We start from the raw sequence: 25,985 nt of genomic DNA on the forward strand, positions 1-25,985 counted from the left end.
TTAACAGTTAAAATCAGTGTTTTAATATTTTTTAAACAATCAAGTTTTAAAAGACATCAAGTATTCTTTTTGCAGTGTTTTAATCCATGTAGATATGCATAATTTCAAGGATACTGCTTAGTAATTAATTAGACTGTAAGAAAAAACTCTAGCACAAAATTACATCTCTAAGTGATCAGGGTCCTGAGTAATGGAGATACAAAGAAGTTCAAAAGGGTCACTGCTCATCAACCTCTCATAACTAAAGAGAGCAGAATTCAATCTATTTGTGAAAATGAAAAGACTGCATAAAAAATATCTTTCAAATATTCCCTATCAAAATAGGGAATGCCTATGAACATGCCATTGTTTATTCTGTATAAAATATCCCTTCTACCCCTCGAAAGCCTTTTTTTTTTGCTTTAAGATTTAAAGATGCTTCTTCTGAAAATTATCTCAATACAAGATCCAAGTTTTCCACTATTTACTGTCCTCACTAAAGTTCACCTGTATATACCAGAGAAACTTTCTAAACCTCACTGTTGATTAGCCCATTCCAAAGTAGAATTCTTCAGCAATACACAATTCATAAGACAGAGGCCAAAATAGTCATCACAAATATACTTTGAAATAGGTATTTTTGAAATATAAATATAAAAACTTTCCACACCATTATTTTTCCTAATGATTAATCTCTAGATTTAAAAAAAAATAGAAGTTTTCAAACCAATGATGTGTGCAGCCCATCTCATGACACAGTCATTTAAGCTTCTCATCTGCAAAACACAATGCAGTAAGTTATCAAAAAGGAGAAAGAAAACACAGGTCTCAACTGGTTTACAAAATAAAAACCATAAGCATTACAAAACATGTAGTGCCAAATATTAAAGGCTGCACACTTTGCTTAATATCTCTTAACTCCTCTTGATTGTAAAAGTAACATAAGATCAATGTAGAAAATCTGGAAAATATGGATAAAGGAAAATGTATGCCTGTAACCTTACCATTCAAATGGAATTGTTAGTATTTGGGGTTTTCCTTTCAGTATTTCTTCTATCATATACAAGTAAGTAAGTAAGAAATACACATGCCTGCATACTTTTTCTTTAACAGAACTGGATATTATGTTTGCATTTTAATCTTTTGTCTACTTAACATGTGGTAGGGTAGGTATCTCTGACTTGGTGCAGGGACGGAAAAAAAAGTCATCCTGACTTTTAAATTCTTTCTAAAACATGATTTTAACAACATATTATATGGATGTGTCATAATTTATTTAACCATTTCCCTACCTTGGGACATTCATGTTCTTTCCAACTGTTTGATATAACAAACAAGACTGTCATAAAGACATTTAAAACCTGTAATAGTTTTGATTATATTCTCAAGATGTATTTCAAGAAGTAGAATTACTATGTTAAAAGGTAATTTGAAATGGCCAAGAATCACCTCCTTAAAAGACAGCTTTGTTCTACAAGATTTTAAGCTATACAAAATTCACAAAACTTATAATTACATGGCATATGTTTATAAGTACATTTTTTAAATCATAAAAATTTTAATATCTAAAAAATCAGAAATTATAGTAACAGGAAATAGAATCAGTTATGTTTTAGCATACACTTGTGGAAAAAATTAATTTAACTTAAACACCACACTATATACTTAATCTGTTCCAAATGAGTCAGAAGACACAGAATGTTAGTAGCAGAAGATGAAAAATTATCTCAACTAGTTAGAAAAAGACAACATCAGAGAGAATGGAAGGGTAAGCCCAGAATAGGAGCTTAGGACAAAGACCTTTCCCCCAATAAATGACAAATACTACAAGTCTTTCTCTCTCTCTCTCTCAGAAAGCAATTTAAAGCCCAATTCTTCTTATCCCCCTTCATTTTAACCCTTGACATCGACCCTATTTAAATTTTCTGAACAAGTAAGAATTTTGTTACACTAGTTCCACAGATAATTTCTAGCTCTCAAATCTCAAGAAGACTAATTTCTTAAAAGTCCAAACCTCATACTTTGAAATAAAATGCTAACGTTTGAGATTTGCAAAAGAAAGACAACTTTTCTCTTTTAATACTTACTCAGCATGAGAAAGTTTTACTTCTTCCCTTTGTCTTGCAGAATAATTTAGGTTCCCCCCTAAAACACAAATAAGCACAGAACCTTTTCTATAAAACTACTAAAATTAAAATTCAAACATTCACACACACACACACACACACACACACACACCCCACATTTACATTGGTATACCTTAAAGTAACACAAAAGGCTACAGAAGATGAGAAAGAAATAGTTTATCTCCTGGAACCTTCCCAAGGCGGGGGCAGGGGCAGAATGTACTTTAAGAATCTTTATATGATACAAATACAAATAATCACTGTATAATGTGAGCTTTGTTTTTTTTTAAGCTTGGACTTATGTATTTCATTTCATCTTGTTAACTGGGACATTGTATTAATATTCAATAATAGCGAAAACTAAGAGAAACTAAAGGAAATGACCTAAAATAATTTAATTAGCAAGTACACACATTTTTCTAGGTACATAACAACCTTTCAGGGCAAGCAAGTTAGAAAAAGTAATAAAGGTAACATCAAAACCTTATAAAAAACAAAGAAAATGGGGTGCCTGGGTGGCTCAGTCAGTTAAGCGTACAACTTTGGCTTAGGTCATGATCTCAAGGTTCGTGAGTTCCAGCCCTGCATTGGGCTCTGTGCTGACAGCTCCTGCCTGGAGCCTGCTTTGGATTCTGTCTCCCTCTCTCTGTCCCTCCCCTGCTCACTCTTTCTCACTCTCTCTCTCTCTCCAAAATAAATAAACATTAAAAAAAATTTTAAAAAGAAGTACAAATGCATATAGAAGATACAGCAAAAGAAAAATTGTGTAACACCTCATTCTGTATCAAACACTTTCAACCTTAAAATGCAAACTGTAGCTATAAATATGTGTACTTTTTTAAAATATGAGACAATAACACAATAATGGCTTTAAGTTACTTTAAAAATGCCATACTTTTTTTATGCTAACATAAAAAAGAACATCTAAAATGTTATATTACAAAACTTAAACTGGCCAGAAAGAAAATGACAATAATTTTAATAAATCTGAAGTTCCAGAACACATAATTATATGTTAAATAATGAATTGTGTTTCTATCACTACGAATGGAATGTCATTATTACATAACTAAAGCACTGGCATGTAGACAATCCAGGGACCCCACAAGATGATCCACGGTGGTTTAAGAAGAAAATGTCTGAATTCTACTTACCTCGAGCACGATTCACCACATAGAGTAAGACCACAGATAAAAGTGACACTGAAAGTGGAAAAAAACAGGTCCTTAAAAAACATGTACTTCTTCCCAATGATTCCTATGTAATCATAATTACAAAGTAAAACTTAGAGAAATCTTTACTGACCGGCATTTAAAAATACAAACACTACTGGGGTACCTGGGTGGCTCAGTCAGTTAAGCGTCGGACTCTTAATTTCAGCTCAGGTCATGATCTCAAGGTCATAATATTGAGCACCATATTGGTGCTGAGATTCTTTCTCTCCCTCTCCCCTCCCCCCATACTCCCTACCCCACACATGCATTCATACTCTCTCTCAAAAAAAGTAATAAAAATAAAAACACTATTCACATTAGTTTTCAAAAATCACTAAAAATTACTTACACACCATTTTTTCCCATGGGCTACATGAGACCAGGCATGGCAGGCCAGAAACAAAGAAGCTGAGACAGAAGGGGCTGATCTACCCACGGATCATCCCTGTAGCTCTTTCCTCTCCCTTTTAAGTGGTAGTCCTTCCTTACACTTCCAAAAAGTCCTGCCAGCACCCTACTTATCTTTTTACAGAGAACCAAACAGAAGTAATCCTTCTAGTCTGAAAACATCACATCCATTTTACAAATTCACCAAACATGAGAACGTGGTCATTTGAATCCCAGAAGCCCAGAGCCAGGGAAAACCTCAGAAAGTCAGGACTTGGCTTTTTACCTTAACAGGTGAGGCACACTTAGTTTACTTTAAGTTAATATGGCAACAAAAACATTTTTAAATGGCATGGTGTCAGGTTTGAGAATCAAATATATGTGGAATTGTGGACTGAAATTAAACCACATGTTGCAGCATCAAAAACAGACAAAAATACTTTCATTACCTAGTTGTGAATTCTGTATCATCTACTTTTTAAAAACAAATAATACATTTTTAAAATATGATGTGCTTACTCTAAGAGTATGAGATAATATAATACAGTCAGGCTTTGCATAACAATTATCTACAAATACCACATTTCAAGTATAAATTGTCTTTAATCCCTGTAAATGAGGTCTGATAAAAATCATCACTAGGGTTTGCCAATTAAACACATGTTAAAGCATAATGGATGGATAAAGAAGATGTGGTTTATATATACAATGGAATACTACTTGGCAATGAGAAAGAATGAAATCATGCCATTTGCAGTAATGTGGATGGAACTGGAGGGTGTTATGCTAAGTGAAATAAGTCAGTCAGAAAAAGACAGATACCATATGTCTTCACTCATAGGTGAATCTTGAGAAATTTAACAGTAGACCATGGTGGGGGGTGGTAAGGGGAAAAAAAAGTTACAATCAGAGAGGGAGGGAGGCAAACCATAAGAGGCTCGTAAATACTGAGAACAAACTGAGCGTTGATGGGGGTGGGGGAGAGGGGAAAGTGGGTGATGGGCATTGAGGAGGGCACCTGTTGGGATGAGCACTGGATGTTGTATGGAAACCAATTTGACAATAAACTATATTAAAAAAACAGAAATGTCATGATGAAAAAAAGCATAATAGACAACTTGGTATGTTATATAAGAACTTTTTTCAGGTAAATACAACTATATGTATGGTGAAGCCTACCACAGGAAAAATACTAGTTTATTTTTGTAGTTTTCAACAGTTTCCTAGTATTTCCTAATTTTAACGAATAAATCATTACAGGTAAAAATTAAATTATAAGACTAAGAATAAAAGCAATTAAAAGCTGCCTAATGAATAAACCATGAGCACTCACACCTAAATCATACCAAATTCTATACATTCACACCAGGAACATACCTGGCACCCTTTAAATGGTTCCACTTCAAAGAGGATAATGTTTCCTAAAAACTGTATTTAAAACAGAATATGAAGCAAATTCCACTACTACTTTTAAAAATAGGCATCTCCTTAAAAAATGCTTGGGAATCTTCATAGAACTAGAAAACCACTGGCTGGAAAACTTCGATGTACAGACTAAGAAATAGGCAAATCTGAGAGGTACATATTAGGGATTTGGTTTAAAAGAGGGAAAATGAGAACAAGAGCAACAAAAACCTAAAAGTATAAATAAAACAGTCTGCTACACTTTATAAGAAACTAAATGTTGCCACATCACACTTACAAGAAACACAGGCAATGAAGAAAACTTCTAAAAACAAATATCCCCGAGTATCCAATATCATGCCAGCAATAATGGAAATGATCGCCAACCCAAGATTCTGAATGGACTGCATGCTACAATTCAAGAAATATAAAAACACATTTCAATTTAGAAAGTCTTCACACACAGAATAACAATTCACTTTAAACATTAGTATCTATAAATGACATACTATTAGTGTCAAAAGATGTTTTCAACCAGGAACGACCTGATTAGAATTGTTTTTTATCCCATGACTGTTTCTGCTACTAGATGTTATGCTCAAAGGTAAGGGAGCCTGTCTTATTAAGTGAAGTATGAACTCAATACTTTCTGCTGAATGAAAGAAAGAGCTAAGTGAATACCAACACGGGTGCAGTTTCCCCCTTCTGCTTTTTGGGCCAGAGACCAGGCCTCAATTTCTCACTCAGAAGGCCTCAGATAAACAGGCAGCCAATGTCAATGTCAGAAATCACTTCTAATGGGTTAGCTTAACTCCAGCTTTCTTGTGGAGGCTTGGAGCATTTCTGTTGCCACAATATCACCCATAGATTAAACCAACTTCTCCAGTGATTTCCAGGTTCAGAGCTGTCCCAGAAGCCTGAAGGTGACTGGATTCAGGAGACGTAGAGTTTTACATGATAATTAAATTGATACAGCAGAGAGACACATTATGGTGCAAACACTTACAAGCCATATGCGGTTCCTAGCTGATGTTCAGGAACTACAAATGCCACCATTGGCCACAATGCACAGGCAAGTAATGAATAGGAGATTCCCAGGAGACACTGTAGAAAGCAATACCAAAAAGGAAAAAAGCTTAACATTAACCAAAAGGTGATTTTCCTTTGATGCAGATTAGCTAGAGTGACTTAAGAGCAAATATATCAACATTCATACAAAATTTATTGCAATTATGCTAAAATTCACATTTGATATACACACACACACACACACACACACACACACACACACACACACAGTCTTAACCATTTTATATTACATACCTATATAACTGACTGGGCCCAGAGTACAATTAAGGAGTAAATAAGAAAATAAAGGTAAATTGCAAAAAATTATTACCAATGTTTCAGGCAAGCTAATTTTCCAGTACTGATTAATTACAAATTAAGCAATCAAGGCAACATCACACCAACAATCCATTATCTTACCTCTGGGTAACCAACACCTAACTGAACGGCATGGCAGAGAACTACCTATCACCTAATGCAGACTTTTCTTTAGTTAAAAAGAAACCTTATGATTTAAGTTTAAATAAGATCATCTAAACCTATCATACTGGCAAATATTAAAACATGGCCAGCACCCCACATGGCTAGGATACTAAAAAACACACACATTTGTGTATTATTGGTAAAGCTATAAATGGGTAAAAACTTTCTAGATAAGTTTCATGATGTCTATCAAGATGTCACATGCACAAATCCTCTGTTACAGCATTTCAACTTCCAAGAATCTGTCCTATGGAAATCTCACTAAGAGTGCAAACATATACACTCATTAAGCCTGTGGTCTTTAAAATGACATTCTGGGGTGCGTGGGTGGCTCAGTTGGTTAAGTGTCCAACTTCAGCTCTGGTCATGATCTCACAGTTCAAGGGTTCAAGCTCCGCATCGGGCTCTGTGCTGACAGCTCAGAGCCTGGAGCCTGCTTCAGATTCTGTGTCTCCCTCTCTCTCTGCCCCTCCTATGCTCATGCTCTGTCTCTGTCTCTCAATAATAAATAAAAGTTAAAAAAAAAAAGTTTTAAAATGACATTCTAAAGAACAATAACAAAAATCTGATGAATTCGTTGTCACTTTTTAACCTTCTAAGAGTTAAAGACAAAAGAATGCAAAATCATGAATCCTGGGCTGATAGGTTTTTTGTATGTTTCTTTGTTTTTTTGCCACCTATGATGAAAGTACAGAAAAATAAATGAAACTAATACGCATTTTGGCTTTTATAAGACTACTTTATTTCAAATTCGATTTCAGCATTGAGATTACTGTTAAATAAGCCAAATAAATTAAAAATACCTTATGCATTAATAATATTTACTTTAAAAATAGTTATTTGGTAGAAATTAAAATCAAGGCATGTTTTTTCTCACTGTCACAAGCTCTGCTATCAGAAGAGCTGAGTGTGGCTCCAGACCTGCACTCTACAGAGTCTTCCCTAAAGCCCTGATCCCCACAAACATCAACAATGATATTACCATAGCAATCCAAGGATTCCACAGTGTGAAGGCCAGCAAGATGTGGGCAGCAAGAGTGGTAACCACTGCACACAAAACCCAGATGATGTTCTTCCCTGTTTTATCCACCAGGAGCCCAAATATTGGGGACATCGGAGCTGATATGACATACACAATACTGTCCAGAGAATATAAAAGATATTTAATGAAATATATCACATCCAGAAAGTCCCTAAAATCACTAGACAAAGCAAGTCCTAGCTCATTTTATTTAGCATTCTTCTAAAATGGTCATCAACAAACAGAAATTTAAAGATATAAAGGGTGGTCCAAGATTTCTTTGGTTTTCCATTAATGCAAAGATGGCCTCTCAGGATCAAGTACCAATATAATCTTGGTTTCACACTATGGATGTTAAGTCGCATGTCTTTTTTATCTATTAGGACATTTGGTTATAATTATAGACCCACACTAAACACACAATAAGCACTTACAGAATTAATGAAATACCTGTTAACAGCACTTGCTGCCTGGGGAGAAAATCCAAATTTCTCTGTAAAGAAAACTCTAAAATAAAAGAGAGAGAGACAGAAATAAGCACTTTAGAGTGAACTATTGTTTATAATTAAACTAAATAAAAACTCAAGTTTAGTCAACTTTTCCTTCTTTTTTTTAATTTTTTTTTAATTTTTTTTTAATTTTTTTTTAACATTTATTTATTTTTGAGACAGAGAAAGACAGAGCATGAACAGGGGAGGGGCAGAGAGAGAGGGAGACACAGAATCTGAAACAGGCTCCAGGCTCTGAGCTGTCAGCACAGAGCCCGATGCGGGGCTCGAACTCACGGACCGTGAGATCATGACCTGAGCCAAAGTTGGACGCTTAATCGACCGAGCCACCCAGGTGCCCCAACTTTTCCTTCTTGATACTACTTTCCCATCTTATTTAACATTCATCTTCAAGCAACTGGAGCTAAAGCTTTAGTATTTATATAAATACTTCACTAACTAAATAAAATATATTGATGTCAATTATTTTCATTTTATTTTATTTACTTCTTTTTTTTAAGTGTATTTATTTATTTTGAGAGACAGAACCAGTGGAGGAGGGGCAGAGTAAGAGGGGGAGACAGAGGATCCGAAGCAGGTTCTGTGCTCATTGTAGAGAACTCCCGAACTGAGAGATCATGATCTGAGCCGAAGTCAGATACTTAACTGACTGAGCTACACAGGTGCTCCATTTTTTCATTATTTTTATTTGAAAAAATGTTTTTAATGTTTATTTTATTTTTGAGAGAGAGAGACAGAGCATGAGCTGGGGAGGGGCAGGAGAGAGGGAGACACATAATCCGAAGCAGGCTCCAGGCTCTGAGCTGTCAGCACAGAGCCCAATGCAGGGCTCAAACCCACAGACTGGGAGATCATGACCTGAGCAGGAGTCGGACGCTTAACCCGACTGAGCCACCCAGGCGCCCCCAATTTTTTTCATTTTAAAAATACAGCAAACAGTACACATAAGTTTTCAGAAAATCAACTGTATTACTACATGATATTAAGAGTGCTTCTTTCCCTTAAAGCAGAACCAGATAGGTTCTTTGCAAAATAATGTATGTGACTTTGTGTCAAAGTCACAGACAGTCTCAATTTAAAGGTTCTGATTACAAAGACACTCAGTACATATACACTCATACACTGCTCTGTTTAAGCAGCTGCCAATGGAAAGGGAGAGGCAGGTGACAGAGCAAAAAAGAATGATTTTGAACCCTGGCATAATTATAATCCTAGCAAATGGAAATGTGCCCAGGCACAATGAGCCAAAGTACTGTTTCCATTTTCAAGAAAAAGCTTCCAAACAAAGGAATAAAGAGGAAATAAAAAAGAATGCTAGTCCAATATAAAGCATTAAAATAAAGCTGTATTATGAATCAAAAACTATTATTAGGTATTTCATCAAAAAAAATAATTAAAACTATTAAGCCAAATACTAAATCTTAAAGCAAAGAAAATCTATGCCAGGATGTAAAACAATTCCTGTGTAAATATAAACTGTAACTGGAAAAGCAAGATTCATAGCTAAAAAAATTACATTTATGTGATTAAATTCTCATTATAATTTAGCCAACAAAAATGGAATCCTAGAGAATACTCACTTCCCAAGTCCAATGAAAGGGAAGACTGCCACGTAATAGCAGACACAGATGATAAATATCAGCCACAGGGGTAAGGAGAAGTCCTTCACATCAGTTAACTTAATAACTTCACCTTAAAAAGAAAGGGAAGAAACTATCAGCATAATTTTGCATATCTAGGTCAAGATTATTTTTCTTTTATCATGTGATAAACCTTTACCATTCAGTTTACAAAATACTTTTCTCAGTAAATTACTGGAACATAGTTTCTGGGAAAACTTAAAAAGACATTAGAAAAAGCAAAATCTAAGATTAGTGTCTACTTTCCTGCTCCCCTTCAAGAACACTCATCATTTTGCATTTAAATACAAGAATGTAAATGCTGTCAATGCTTAAGGGGAAAAAAAATGTACCCCAAAATTTAGACAAGTAGAAATAGGTTGGGAAATAAAAGATTAAAAAAAACAAACAAACATGTATTAAGCCTCACTGGGATATAACACTACATTAGGAACTTATCTCATTGTAAAGTATCCTCAAAGGTCTGCAATTCCCAAAGCCCCACTTTTCTTGCGTTTAGACCTACCTGTTTTTCCTTGTTCTTTATGAAGGATTCGTTCTGCTCTCTGATCCAAGTAAGCGAGAACCAAGGCACAGATTAGTGAAAGAACACATGTTATACCTCCTATAATAGAAAAAATTTTTTAAAAGAAAGACGTTTTTAAAAGAGAATCAGACTGAAGGTTCCCAAGAGGCAGCACCTTACCTAACAGCAGAAAACTTAGCAACTAAAAGGGATAGCACCTAGACACATACAAGAAAATCCTACAAGTACTAAATCAGGACAAAAGAAAAGGAATAGCATGTGGTAAGAACTCAACAAACAACAGTCACTCTTACTAATATTATTTCCCAATAGAAGGTTAGAGACTAGAAGGAAAAGTCTAGAACATACTAGTCTAGGGTTATAAAGCAGAATACAGACTTAACAAAGTGGATGACCAACTAGCAAATCAGTACTAATTCCTTAACTCAGTCTAAGCACTGATTATTGACAGATGCCAGAGGGAAAAAATTATAAAAGCAAAGTCTGATTCTGTGATCATCTCATCTTCCTCTAGATTCCTTCCCAAGTCTGTAACCCTTGATCCTACCTACCCTCTGGCAGCCCAAAGGGCCCACCCTCCCCACAGCACAGTTCACCCAGGCTCTCTTTCCTTTGCATACTCAGCATCACTAGCTAATGCTAATCTTATATTATTTAAGCAAATCAGGATAAAGAGTGAATAAAGTTTATACTTCTCAAGATTTTTAAAAAGAAGATCAGTAAAATAAATGAATCTTTAATTTCATAATGTGGTCTAGCTGAAAATTGCTAAAATGAGAGTCAGTAGACATGGGTTCTACTTCTGCCACTAACAAGCTGAGTGATCTTCAACACAGAACTTAATCTCTCAGAGCTTCAACTTCTATTTGTAAAATCAGAGGCTTTGACTTGATGGCACTGATCTTTTCTGGCTTAAAATTTTTTAAAATTCTCATATTCTCCATTGTGGAGAGGACTAGAAGGAATCCCAAAGAGCATCTGAGAGTAAAAAAGAAGTTTTATTCTTTTTATTTTTATTTATTTATTTATTTATTTATTTATTAAATATATGAAACTTATTGTCAAATTGGTTTCCATACAACGCCCAGTGCTCATACCAAAAAATGCCCTCTTCAACACCCATCGCCCACCCTCCCCTCCCTCCCACCCCCCATCAAAAAAAGAAGTTTTAAATAAAGCATGGGATTTGGGAATGCAGGGAGGAAAAGAGGAATCCCTAGGTATAAGCTGCATGTCCAAGATTTCCTCTCCAATGCCCTCTTTCTACCAAGCTATTATCAAGGAATTATAAGGAATAAAAGATGGCACAGAATGTTCACCTCACCATCCCACAAGTCTCTGTAGGGCTCTGAAAGTGGACCTCTTACCCATCACTGGGCTCAGTTACAAAAATCTGCTGCTCAGAGAAAAAGCACAGGTGGTAACTCCAGAAGGCCTCATATGTTTCCCAGTGACCCACCAAGCAACCAGCATAACCCAAGCCTTAGCTAACGGAACTTAGGGCCAGAAGGGACCTACACAGCTTTGGTCAAATACTTGCAATTTTACAGAAAAGAAAGCTGAGACACAAAATTTAACTTCCTTGTCCAAGATGACAGAACTAGTTAGAGGCAGGACTAGAACCCAGACTCCTGACTCCCAACTTAGTGGACTTCCCACCATTTGATATTACCTCTGACTTCTATAAAATCTTAGCTCTATGGGTATACAATTGAATTCGATCAAAAGGAAATAATTATCTCTCTACTACAGACTAGTAACACCTTACAAGTATAAAGTCTCTGTTTTCAGAGTTTTCAGACACACTCTCTTATTTGCTCAGCATGACAACACTAAAGTAGACAAGGTGGGACAAGATCCTCCATTTTAAGTAAATGGAAAGGGTGAAGGATTCACTATTTCTAATTAGGTCCAAGAACCAGGGAACTGTTCAGGTAAAACTATAACCAAAGTGGCCTATCCCTGACTCCAGTGTTCTTCCCTCTCTGCCACAGTACTTCCTATGACATGCTTTCAGAAGAGACAAAACGTGGGACATCGGGATCCACTCACCAATCAGAAGTGTGACCCCAAGGGTTGTGTGACCAGTAGAACCCAACGAAGCTTCAACCTTAGAATACAGCCATCCCATGAGGTTCATGTTTACTGTACTTCCCTGAAAGAAAAGGAAAAAATACGTAATTTTCACTTGTATATACTCTGCCTTGTTCCAAAAGGATGTGAGGTGGCTAGGAGAAACAGATAAAACAGGATTCAGATTAAATAAGAGATAGATTTTTTTTTAAACACTACTAGGAAAAAACTAACAAACTAAGATAAAGCCACAGATAAGATTACTGCACACAAAAAAATGCCAGTTTATAGAAAATGCTAGTATGGAAAACAACACAATGCTAGAATTTCCTAGCAGCCAAAGCAAAAATGAAACACAATGAGTGACAAAATTCATACGGTACCTATGAATAAAATAAACTTTAGCTCAGAAAAAGCACAGCTTTTACCGATATTGACATCTAAAAAAAAAAAATCATCCTGTCCATAAGAAGACAGTAAAGGTTACAGAAATATAAAAATATAGAAAATATCATCTTCATTCACTTCTTCATTCAGCAATCACTAGGCCCTGATTGAACCAGTCACTACTCTAGATATTGCAAATATAATAAAGAATAAAACAGAAAAATCTCCAGCTCTCATAAAGCTTAGACTTCAGTGGGGTAGAAGAGGAAAATATGAAGTATATTAAATTGTGAAAAGTACTTCTAAAAATAAGGAAAAAATACAGCAGGGAAGGAGAACAGAAATCTCACTGAGTAAAACTTGAGTTGTTTTTTTTTTTTTCCTTTGAGTAAAAACTTGAAGGAAGCTAGTTATCAGGTGAACTGGGAGGGACAGCACATTCAGGCAGAAGGAATAGCCAGTAAGTGCACATGGCAACAGTAGGAAGGGCAGAGACTGGAACAGTGTAAGTGGACAAGAAAGAAAATGAGATGAGATCCCTGGAGAGGAAATGGTGGGGAGACAGGCTATAGGTTATAATATGGACTTTTGGCTTTTATTCTGTGTGAGATGGGAAGCCACTGCGGTTTTGAGTAGAGAAGTGGCAGGATTCCATACGTTTTAACAGACTTGCCCTGGCTGTTGTATTCAAAAGAGACTACAAGGGGTGATGAAGGCAGAAGTAAGGACAGGCATTAGATGGCTAGTGCAACAATCCAGAATGGAGATGAAGGGTCTTGGGACTAGGATGTCTAGCAGTGGGTATCATAAGAAGTGGTCAGAAAATAGATGAATTTTGATGGTAAAGCTATTCGGGTTTGCTATTGGAAAATGTGTGTTGAAGGGCAAGGAGTAATTTAATATAATATCTAAGGTTTTGACTGAGCAACTGGAAGAAAAGAGTTGCTCATAACTGAGGATGAGAAAACTACAGCATAAGCTGGTTTGGGGGATAACTGGTAGAAAAGCAACAGCTGGGTTTGGCCATGTCAGGTCTGACATGCCTACTAGATATCTAAATGGAAATGTCAAGTAGGAAGTTGCATATAGGGGTGTGGAACTCAGGGGAAAGACCTGGACAAGTGATATAAATTCAGGAGCAAAGACATGCTATTTAAAAGTTCTGGGGCGCCTGGGTGGCGCAGTCGGTTAAGCGTCCGACTTCAGCCAGGTCACGATCTCGCGGTCTGTGAGTTCGAGCCCCGCGTCAGGCTCTGGCCTGATGGCTCGGAGCCTGGAGCCTGTTTCCGATTCTGTGTCTCCCTCTCTCTCTCTGCCCCTCCCCCGTTCATGCTCTGTCTCTCTCTGTCCCAAAAATAAATAAAAACGTTGAAAGGAAAAAAAAAATTAAAAAAAAAAAAAGTTCAAAACTAGGCCAACCATAAGAGACTCTTAAATACAGAGAATAAACTGAGGGTTGATGGAGGGGTGGGAGAGAGGGGAAAATGGGTGATGGGTACTGAGGAGGGCACTTGTTGGGATGAGCACTGAGTATTGTATGTAAGTGATGAATTACAGGAATCTACCCCCAAAACCAAGAGCACACTGTACACACTGTATGTTAGCCAATTTGACAGATTATATTAAAAATAATAATAAATAAATAAAATGGTAAATAAATGCTATTGTTTGTATTTAAAAAAAAAAAGTCCAAAACTAGATAAGATCACCAAGGAGGGGTCAAAAGAAAAGAAAAGATGTCCAATAACCAAGCCCTGGGGCACTCCCACATTTACAAGTTGAGAAGACTGAGATGGAACCAGCAAAACATGCAGGAGTAGATAGTAAGGCAAGAGGGAAACTATGCAGTGTCCTGGAACCCAAGAGAAGAAATCAAGGTAAGGGGAATGTTAACTGTTTTAAATGCTGTTAATAGGTCAGACACTGAAGACAGAGAAATGAATATGTCCTCAACAATATTCTCACAGCAAATACAATAGCAAATTTCATATGGCTATTCATTTCTTTTTAATTTTTTTTAAAGTTTATTTATCTTGAGGAGGGGGGGGCAAGGCACAAGCGGGGAGGGGCAGAGAGGGAGAGAGAAAACCCCAAGTAGGGTCCGTTCTGTCAGCACAGAGCCCCACATAGGGCTCAAACTCACGAACCGAGAGACCCAAGATCAAGACAGGATGCTCACCCAGGTGCCCTACACATGGCTACTTCTTACAGAATGCTAGCTTATGGCATTACTCAAATGTGCAACAACGTATAAATGGGGCATAGGTATAAAACTGGAAACTTTCCTAGATTTATAGTAGAAAATAAAAGCTTCTCAAAGATAGGGATGTCACCTTAATAATCCTTTAATTCTAAAATGCTTAACACGACATGGCTTAGCAAGTACTCAATAAATATTTGTTGAAATAATGAGTTTAAAAGTAACACATTACAAATGAACATCAAAAGGGTGCTGAACTCCCAACCCCCAGTAAGAGATAAATAATAAAAATGAAAAGTCCACGGCCTGAAGGTGTAATGGTAACAGATCAAGTGTCCAAAACCAGACAAACTCAGCTCAGGCTACAGAAAAGGAGAAGTAAAGCCAGAACCTCTCTGACCATTCTGAATATGCATAAGGACAAGAGAAGTGCAAAAACACCAAAACTCCATCTACCCCAACAGCTCTGTAATGGAATCCTTTGGTCTCATGCATCTCACAAGGACCCTAAGCGCAGAAATCAGGTCAAAGCTGAGCCATTCTGGCTGAAGAAGAGGTGGCTGCTTGAGGTCTGGCTTGCTCCACCTCTTCCTCAGGTCCTCCCATTACTCCAATAACCCCCACCCTGCATCCTAGAAGCCCCTGAGATTCCTATCTAGAAACTGGGGGCTCCTCAGAATGCAGCTGGGAAAAGGCTGCAGCTGAGTGGACTGCACAGAAAAGAACCTGAAGATCACTAGTAATCACACTGGTATCACAAAGATTGCATCTCACATCCTTGACAAGTTATTAGGCAACAAGACCCACAAACTGCCACAGACATGTCTTGACTTGCACAAGATACATAATGAAGTACTCAGAATATCCTTGTGGATATTGTCTAAATATGGGAAACCATACTAACTAAAATTACAAATTAAACTAATATTTAGGTGTTTCTAATCAATTTGATAAAATGACTTTTTAAATGTTTTTTAATGTTTTATTTATTTTTGAGAGTGGGAGCAGAGGAGGGACAGAGGGAGAGGGGAATAGAAGATCCGAAGCAGGCTCTGCGCTGAGAGCAGCAAGCCCGGTGAGAGGCTGGAACTCACAAACCCTGAGATCATGACCTGAGCCAAGGTCAGACGCTCAATCAACTGAGCCACCCAGACGCCCCTAAAATGACTTTTTTTAACGTAATAATGGTCTGTACTATCAAAGCTGTAATAAAAAGGATCCTTCCATATCCCATAAATGGGGATGTAAATATCGCTGGAAGGATAATATGAGAATATGTCCTAACAAACCCTAACAAATCCTCTAGACTCAATTTCATTCCTAGCAACCTAGTCTCAGGAAACAATCAGAGATGCAGGCAAGTTTTACGCAATGTCACACAACAACAGCACTGTTGATAGTGGTGAAAAATTAGAACTACATGCACAAAATCACAAAAATGTTCTATAGATTACACATACGTGTCATGTACTTCATATAATGAAGCAGTACATTAAAAACTTTTTGTATACTCGATTTCTTCTTTCCTAAGAATATATTACAAGCATTTTCATGCCATTTTTGGAACCTTGGTCTTTTGAACCTTGATTTTCAATGGCAAGGATTTTTTTTAAAAACCTCCATTCATAGGGGTTTATGAGGGAAAAAAACCTAGCAGGGTTTGGGACTGCCAAACACCTTACGGGTTGCACTAATAAAAGTATAACGTTTCCCATCAAACCAAACCTGAAACACCACGAACATTTCAGGTTTCAAATGCTGGGAAAAGTATGGCCACCTGCAGTAAGCCCAGGCAGGCAGGAGCACCATGGTCAGGGAGCTGAAACCCATGTCATGTGGCTTAGACAACCACAGGAAAGGAGCACGTCTGACCAAGAACTTAAGAGCTGTCTTTACAAGAAAGGTCTGGTGCACAGTAGAGGAAATAAACATTAGCTGGAGGCCAAAAGTGGGAGCAATCAGAAAAAACTTGTGGAGGCAGATTTCATCTCTACATGAGATTGAACTTTATAAAGTTAACTGAAGTAGATGAGCTGCCCTATCATACAGCGAGCTTCCAATCACTGGAAATGTGCAAGGAGAGTCTGGATGACCATATGTGAAGACTTTCATAGCAGGGATGCCAAAGGTAGGCAAAGAAATTAGATAACAAAACCTGTAAGACCCCTCCCAATGCTCAGATTCTTTGAACTAATGAAAACAAAATTAGTCTTTTTACACTGTTTTCTAAGTGAAATAAGGTTAGAAATGCCTTAATTAAAGGAAGGTAAATGCTATACAGTAGTCTAGAGAAATACAGAAAAAATCAATACCTAATTTATCAAGCAAAAACATACTTCATCCTGTTATTCTTAAGAGATAACTACAGGGGCACCTGGGTGGCTCAGCTGATTAAGCATCAACTTCAGCTCAGGTCATGATCTCGCAGTTTGTGAGTTTGAGCCCCCGGCAGGCTCTGTGCTGACAGCTCAGAGCCTAGAGCCTACTTCGGATTCTGCGTCTCTGTCTCTCTCTGCCCCTCCGCTACTTGCACTCTATCTCTCTCTCAAAAATAAATAAACATTGGGGAGCCTGGGTGGCTCAGTCGGTTGAGCATCCAACTTCGGCTCAGGTCATGATCTCGAGGTCCGTGAGTTCGAGCCCCCGTCAGGCTCTGTGCTGACAACTCAGAGCCTGGAGCCTGCTTCAGATTCTGTGTCTCCCTCTCTCTATGCCCCTCCCCCACTCGTGCTATGTCTCTCTCTCTCTCTCTCTGTCAAAAATAAATAAACATTAAAAAAATTTTAAGTGGTTTTTTTTAATGTTTATTTTTGAGAGAGACAGACAGAGCGTGAGTGGGGGGTGGGCAGACAGAGAGGGAGACACAGAATCCAAAGCAGGCTCCAAGCTCTGAGCTGTCAGTACAGAGCCCAACGTGGGGCTTAAACTCATGAACTGTGAGATCATGACACGGGCTGAAGTCGGATGCTTAATCCATTGAGCCACCCAAGTGCCCCTAAAAAAAAAAAAAAAAATTTTTATGAGATAACTACAAGATTAAATCCCTTGCATCGCATTTGGCTTCATTAGTTTGTTGTACTTACAATTCTAGCCATGCTAAGTTGGAGTCCAAACACCAAGTTTAATTCTTTGCCTTTAAACCAACTCACAGCATATGTATTTTGGGCAACTGCTAAGGACTCCCCACCAATCCTAAAAATGAGGAAAGGAAGAAAAGTCACAGCTTTTACGGAAATACCACAATGAACAATCCAAGTTTAAATTTTTGACAACCCTGCTAATAATAGATGGGATCTACATTCCCACTCCTGAATCTAGGTGAGCTTGAGACGGCTTCATGCAACGTAATAGGGTGGAAATGATGCTGTGTTCTCAAAGGTGACATCTGCCTTTTCACTCATTCACACTTGGAGGCCCTGAACCACCTGGTGTGAAGTCCAACTACCCTCAGTACGCCATGCTATAAGAAAGCCAAGCCACACAGAGAGGCCACACTTAGGCACTCCATCCAGCAGTGCTAGTCTTCAGGTCATCCCAATGCCAGAACTAGACATATAAGTCAACAAGATTTCAGATGGTTCCAGCCCCCAACTTTACATGAATGTTTTGAGCTGAGGCTCCAGACATCAGGTGCATAGACAAGCCATCTATGCTGTATCCTGCCCAAATTCCTGATCCACAACGTTCACAAGCACATTGTAATTGCTGTATGACACTGGTAAATTTGGGGGAATGTGGTGTGCTGCAATAACAACCATGACCTGTAATAAAATATCCACCTATGCTATACAAAATGTCTATGTGGGAAGAGTGGTTCATACTTTGCGGAAACACAAAAATTCGTTTTTCAGGCCAATCGCTTCCATATTCGACATTTTCCTATTTCCTGGGTTTTAACTTTCCCTTCTGTAAGTTCTACATATTGACCACGCCCCCTCTAGGCTTTCAGTTAGGAGATTCTCCTCCATATCCTAATACTGAACCCTCCTCGCTCTGTCCTAATCCAAAATTTTCCCTCTCTCTTCTACTAATCCAAATCCTATACTGATGCCAAAGCATACTTCATGTCTAAGGCCATTTCTGACCACATTTCCATCTCTGAATCCCTTTCTTTTTTTATATACATTTTGTTTCCTTCTCTCTCACTTAGAGCACTTTGTCTACATATGGAATTGCCACATTAGTCTACATGTCTCCAGTACTTTTAAAAGCTTAAATAAGTTTTGTCATTTGCATCCTCAGGGCAGGAAGCCCAAGGCTCGACTCAGAATAGAGTTACTGAACAGACACTGAAATTCATGAAGAATAATCAATCTACTGGTATTTTGCCCATTCAAGCCTCTTTAACAGGTTTCAAAAGGACCTGCACATTACCCACTAAGAAACAGCAAAATCACCAACCTACAAATTGATGGTCTATACTTTTCTAAATGAGGTTTAAATCAGTCTTCAATACAACAAAAACCAAAACACTCAGGAAAAATATCATTTCTAGAGAACTATTTAATATTCAAACCCCAGAGTTAACAATGACCACTCAAAATTGTTGCTTAGTTTAAAGGAAAAGTAAAATAAACAGTCTTGTGTATATGTAGTTAGATTTCGAGGATTTGAGGTAATTCTCCAGAAGAGACAATAATAGATTTTTGTAAATCTTCAATAAATTGATAGGTGAACACTAAAACTATAATATATTAGAATGAATGAAATTATATATAACTTACCCAAACACAAACCTTCCAAATTCCATCAGCCAAAAAGCATTAAATATTCCACCCAGAGCAAAAACTACCTATAACGTAGAATATAACGTAGAATCAATGAAAAAGTGAATTTCAAGTATTCAAGAGAAATAAGTAACTTACAATGAATAACAACTTCTATAATGGTTTTAACATCCCTTCTCAGTAAATACGTGAAATTTAGATATTAATGTTCCTCTAGCTCAAGGCTTAAAATGGACCATGTATTATGCTACATGAGCATTTCTGGACCCTGCTTAATTAAGCCAGGCATTCAATAAACACATTTTTGCTGGTAGAATTAGACAAGAAGTCACTGTTTAATAAGTAATCAATGAATGTTTTGGATTTTCTTACCTGTCCAATGCAAACAAAGCAGCTAAAAATAATGGTGCCCCATCTGTTAGAGACAGAAAGACAGAGAATGAATTAAGAGTATGTCACCAAGTCCTTCAGTAATAATTCACTCCAGTTTTCTTTAACCCCATACATTTCCTCCAAGGAAAGAAAAACAAAGTGCTGGTCTGCCTCTTACGTCAGCAGCTTTCCCAGCTAAATACTAATCTACAGAAATCTTGACTTCTAAGGAGATTCCAGAAGTTTTAGCAATGGCATATGTTAGTTAAAACCATTTTCATCTCTGAAACAAACAAAACTTGTTACATAATCTTTAAGAAGTTCCCAGGGCTCCCACTTAAAAATGGACATTCTTTACAAAATTACTATTAATAGTTTAGAATTTATTCCAAGATTAATTTTAAGTGGTTACAATTCCTGATAACTAAAACTATTTTTATTTTGTTTCCTGTTTGTGTTTTGTTTTGTTTTGTTCTTTTAGTATAGTTTGACCCAGTGTTATATGACTTTCAGATATACAACACAGTGATTTCACAAGTTTATACATATGCTATGTTCACCACAAATATAGCTACCATCTGTCACCATACATCGCTATTACAATACCATTGCCTATATGCCCTATGGTGTGCCTTTTATTCCTGTAACTTATTCCTTCCATAATTAGAAGCCTTTATCTCCCACTCCCTTTAAGCCATTGTGGCCAACCCTCCATCCCCCTCCCCTCTGGCAACTATCAGTTTGTTTTCTGTTTAGGTAAGATTTTGCTTTTTGTTTATTTATTTGTCAGTCTTTTTTTCTAGATTCCACGAGTGAAATCATATGGTATTTGTCCTTCTCTGTCTGATTTATTCCACTTAGTATAACTATTTTTAAAAGGACAAATATCAGCTAAGTTAGTACAATTACAAATTGGCCTACTTACACATTCTACACTTTGAATATCTGATTAATGTTTCCCCAGAGTAATAAAACACCAGTATTATAACAGTCCCTAAAGATCCTATGAGGAAATCATACCTCTGAAACTCAAGTCCCTCTCAATCTACTGAATGTTCTCTAGCACTGGAAAACTTGCTATGGTCCCAATGCAATTCATGGTCCCTCATCAACCTTGACCAAGCAAAGTCTTCATCATAATAAGTAGAATCTGTCCCCCTGAAGTTTCATGCTAATTCCATCCCTTTACCAAGCAAAATAAATTTAATTTCTCCTTTATACTTAATCTTTCAAAATTTTTAAGTCCCCAAGTCTAAACACTTTTAGTCTCTTCAATCCTTTCCCATCAGATACGATTGGAAGATCCTTCATCATTTTCCACTCTGCCTCCTGAAAATATTCCCAGACTACATCCCCCTTAAAGTCTCCACTAACAATACATACATAATCCTAAGGATGAAAAGTGACGAAGCTTATTATGTTATTCCTTCCTCAACCACAGAAGTGGCCACAAAAATTTCAATGCCCAAAGGCAGAAAGAGAAAATATCACTGGGACTGGGAGAGGCAAATACTACGTATGAGCCAAATGCCATACATCTATCTCTTTCAATCTTCATAACCACCCTGTAAAGCAGGAATTATTACCCATATTACCCATATTACCCAATGAAGAACCTAAAGCTCAGGAAGCCAGGACAGCTCACAATAAGAAGTTGAGCAAGTGGCAGCAATGGGATTCAGACCTTGGTTTGCCTGGTCCCAAGTGAGGACATAATTTACACTTCTAGATAACTGAGTTACCATATTCCATTAGCAGCATTACTAGTCCCAACCTTAACTGAAATACCAACAAAATTTCAAAAGGCAATTCCAGGGACATAAAAAAAAAAAATCATAAAATCATAGTCGATACAGAATTTTATTCACTTCTTCCTAGAAATATTTTAACTAGTTCTGTGTTTTCCTAATAATATTTTACCCACAGGTGAGATGTTTTTCAAGCTTACCGTATTCCAAATACTCGGTCTATCAAAAAGCCACCAAAAAAACACAAAACTACATTGGGCCAAGAATACCAGGCATACAGCAGCATGAATCTCGTGGTATTCACCTGCATATCCTATATGAAAAGAAAATAAAACTATTTTTTTCCAAACAGTTAAGTTTAGCAACAAACCAAAACATTATTTTTGTGTAGGGCAGGCGTTTCTTAATCATTCGTAGTCACTAACTGCTTTGAGAAGCTCATGTCTGCTACGGCCCCTGCCTCAGAACAAATGGTCACACGTGGGCTCCCTGGGAAGTTCCTGGGTCCACATGCCTTTTCAGAGGCTTCATGGTGTCCAGGGTTAATTAGATCCCCCATTACTGGGACCACCTCCATCTGCATTTGCCTGTATCTTCTACACTCTTATTCCCATGATACTATCTGCATCGGTGCCCCCCACCAACACATGGAAAAAAATTATCTTAACCTATCCATACCCCTTCCAACTAACTCCTACCTTCTTTCCCTTTCATTCTAGAATGTGAGGGACAAGTCTATTTCTTCCTGTCCAAAGGCAGAAATCTAAATACACAAGAAAATAGGGGCTCCTGGGTGGCTCAGTCGGTTAAATGCCCGATTCTTGGTTTCAGCTCAGGTCATTATCTCAGTTTGTGAATTCGAGCCCCATATCAGGCTCTGTGCTGACAGCATGGAGCCTGCTTGGGATTCTCTCTCTCCCCTTCTCTCTGCCCCTCCCCTGCTCTCCCTCTCTCAAAATAAATAAGTAAATTTAAAAAAATTAAATACACAAGAAAAGGGAAATATCAAATGTGTTTTTACAAAACCAGACTAAAAATACTGACATGCAGAATCCTCTGCAATCAGCATCCACATTTAAAAAATGAAAGAACCAGGCGCCTGGGTGGCTTGGTCGGTTAAGTGTCCGACTCTTCGTTTCAGCTGGAGTCATGATCCCATGGTTTGTGAGTTCCAGACCCACATCAGCCTCTGTGCTGACAGGGTGGAGCGTACTTGGGATTCTGTCTCTCCTTCTCTCTCTGCCCCTCCCCTGCTCTCTTTCTCTCTCAAAATAAATAAAGTTTTTAAAAAATATTCGAAAGAACAGGGGCACCTGGGTGGCTCAGTTGGCTAAGCATCCAACTTCAGCTCAGATCATGATCTCACAGCTCATGAGTTCCAGCCCCATGTCAGGCTCTGTGCTGACAGCTCAGAGCCTGGAGCCTGCTTCAGATTCTATATCTCCCTCTCTCTCTCTCTGCCTCCCCCTACTCTGTCTCTCTCTCTCTCAAAAATAAATATTAAAGAAAAAATTTTTTAAATGAAAGAACAATAACAAAGACATATTTAAGAAAGTAAAAAGTTATTGCTACCAAATCATTTGCCATTCAGATGATTATGCAACTGGAAAGTGAAATGCAAACAAAAATCTGCTAATACTTTTTGGCATTTCTATGGAAATAGCACTTAATTATTTATTTAAAGTATAAAACAATATCAAGCGACAAGTGCTATAAATGAAGTCTTTGTGGCCACTCATTCCAACTCAGGAACACTCCTTGCTACATATGGATTTGACTACAGATGTTAACATGGACTCAATGGACAATGTTTCAGACTAGGCAATCTGAGACCTGACCATGCCTCAACAACTATACTCATTCCAAAGCCAAGGAAAGAAATGAGGTGAAAAGTCAACTTACCCGTTTAACTTGAGTCTGAAGAGCAGCAGGATTATCATAGCAAAAATAGCTGCCTAGAATAAAAAACAACAAATGTTTCATAGGTGATAATACTGCCCATACAGAAGTTTCAAGCTGCAAATACTACTCAAATGGTGATTTTCAATGTTTATATGAGGGGCTTAAGAATTAACACGGTGGACCACTTCCTTTCCACTAATATTTTTTAGGTTGTAGCCAAACAATGCAGAGAAAACATGCCAAAACATTTACAAATTACTTATGTGCATATATAGCAAATATTGGGAACTTAGATTAAGAAGTTAATCAACAACTAATTGTTCTTCCATTTTACTATTATCATGCTCCATGTCTATTTTTTTAGCATTTTCATGAAGCAGCTATATTTTCCATATTTAAAGCTACCGAAACACACACACCGTATCTAACAAACATCCTCAGCAGTTTCCTAATAACGCTACCTGAGTTCACCACTTACCATGAGAGCACAGAAATGGAGTTTAACTATTCTGTTTGAAGTAAGAATCTAACTCTGCAAACAGAATACCCAAGATCAAATAATTTAGTGAATACAGCACCAGGATTGAAGAAGAAACAGAGTTCTAAAAGATTAAATTAAATGATTTAATTTATGCTGGTGGTGTGGATTCTCTCTCTCCCATCTTTCTCTCCCTACTTCTATCCCACTTTCTCTTTCAAAATAAATAAACTTAAAAAATAAAAATAAAGTAATATAACTAACAGATTTTTAATGGGATACAAGATAATACTGAGTTCACTTCTTCACTTTCTAGAAGTACACATTAGAAGCTACCAGTTCAAAAGAAAGCAAATTATCAGTATAAAGATAAGAATCTGGCTTCTGAAACCAGGCAGTTAACCATAATTTACCAAAAATAATCTGTCTGCTTGAGTGGGGCAATTCTAAGTGTTTTGTATTGTTCTTCTTTTTGGTTTCTAAACCCAGCAAGTTGTGATTCCAGCTTTAACTGCGATAAAGGATACCAGTGTTATGCTTTAAAGCTTTGATGGGCACCATCTTTCCACAAAGTGTGGGGAGAGGGGTGAACAGAGTTACAAGGAAACTAAGGCCAAACCATCCTTCATGCCTGTTTACTATTCCAGCAGCAGCATTAAGCTATCCACCATAATAATGTTCTAAACCTGTCAATGACACCAGTTTTAGCCAATCCCTCCGCAAAACACATTATTACTTCCGTACCAAGCTGACATTAGAATGCTACGGAATACATCAGTTGCTGGAATACAAGATGTTTTAAAAATTATCTTAAGAAACTGCTTTCAGAGCCTTCAGATTTCGTAACTGAAACCAAATACCGCCAAGACTACCACACACAAATCTACTCCGGTAGATTCACTAGTGGCAGAGCGGAAGAGTAACCACAGGTCTACTCACTGAAGCTATCACCCAGACACACTCCTACATGTTACCCAAAGACCGTGAGAAACAAACAATAGACTGCTAACGTATTACTTATTTAAAAGGCGGGTGGTGGGTGCTTACGGGTGGGTAAATCTTTTTGAATCCCTTCTTAACAAAAAGTATAACGACAGAAGCTTGGGCGACATAGGAATTCCTTCACATCTATGGCCCCAGGAGGCGAGCTGCTAGCCTCTGGGACTTCTTGCAAAGCAAAAGAGTGGGTCAAAACTCGCCCAGCTCAGTCCCCTGACTCCCACCAGCCAGATGCTGAAAAGCTGGCAACATCCACAGGCCTGAATTCGGTTGCGAACGGGGGTAGGGAGGGGCGCGAAAAAAGGAAGCCAGAAACTGCGCTGAGGCCGTGTGGCCGCTGTCAGCTCAGGGCGGATCTCCGGGCTCCGAGTGAAAATCGGAAATTTGTTGATTTTCAGCCCCACCCTACCCAGCCAGAGGCTCACCGAAGCCTAGGAAGCACATCAGCAACAGCACCAAAAGCCGGTGCGCCAGGCGACTGGGGTCGCAAAGGGCCGGCAGCGCCCGGGGGACAGCGGGGACGGCCGAAGCACCTCTGCCAGCCTCATTGGGGCTGCCTTCCAGCAGCGCCCGCGCTTCCTCATCGTCCTCTCCCATGGAACCGGGGAAATATCGACGCTAGAGTGGTAACTCCGAGATAAAGCTCCGCGGCCAAAAGCCCAGTGAAGAATGTGCTCACTGCGATAGCTCACGTGACACCGCGGCAGGTCACGTGGAGCTACGCTCACGTGAGCCGCCCTGA

General features: G+C 38.0%; 1 protein-coding gene across 2 annotated transcripts; it reads right to left on the reverse strand.

The window, feature by feature from the left end:
• On the reverse strand, positions 1-25,958 carry MFSD1 (major facilitator superfamily domain containing 1). Of its 2 annotated transcripts, XM_003991949.6 has the most exons (16): positions 25,669-25,957; positions 23,767-23,819; positions 22,065-22,177; positions 20,117-20,159; positions 19,742-19,809; positions 18,101-18,209; positions 12,410-12,512; positions 10,337-10,435; positions 9,772-9,883; positions 8,133-8,189; positions 7,644-7,800; positions 6,117-6,214; positions 5,409-5,521; positions 3,260-3,307; positions 2,067-2,124; positions 1-755 (listed from the first exon to the last, which is right to left on the reverse strand). In XM_003991949.6, exons 1-16 carry the CDS (start codon positions 25,838-25,840, stop codon positions 752-754), a joined length of 1,407 nt encoding a protein of 468 aa, XP_003991998.2. In that variant the 5' UTR covers positions 25,841-25,957; the 3' UTR covers positions 1-751. The 2 variants fall into 2 exon arrangements, with proteins under 2 accessions (XP_003991998.2, XP_023116205.2); XM_023260437.2 differs by lacking the exon at positions 1-755 and having other exon boundaries at positions 2,063-2,124; positions 25,669-25,958.
• Positions 25,959-25,985: the final 27 nt, after the last annotated feature.

The sequence above is a fragment of the Felis catus genome, chromosome C2 (assembly GCF_018350175.1).
Source record: "Felis catus isolate Fca126 chromosome C2, F.catus_Fca126_mat1.0, whole genome shotgun sequence".
Lineage (NCBI taxonomy): Eukaryota > Metazoa > Chordata > Mammalia > Carnivora > Felidae > Felis > Felis catus.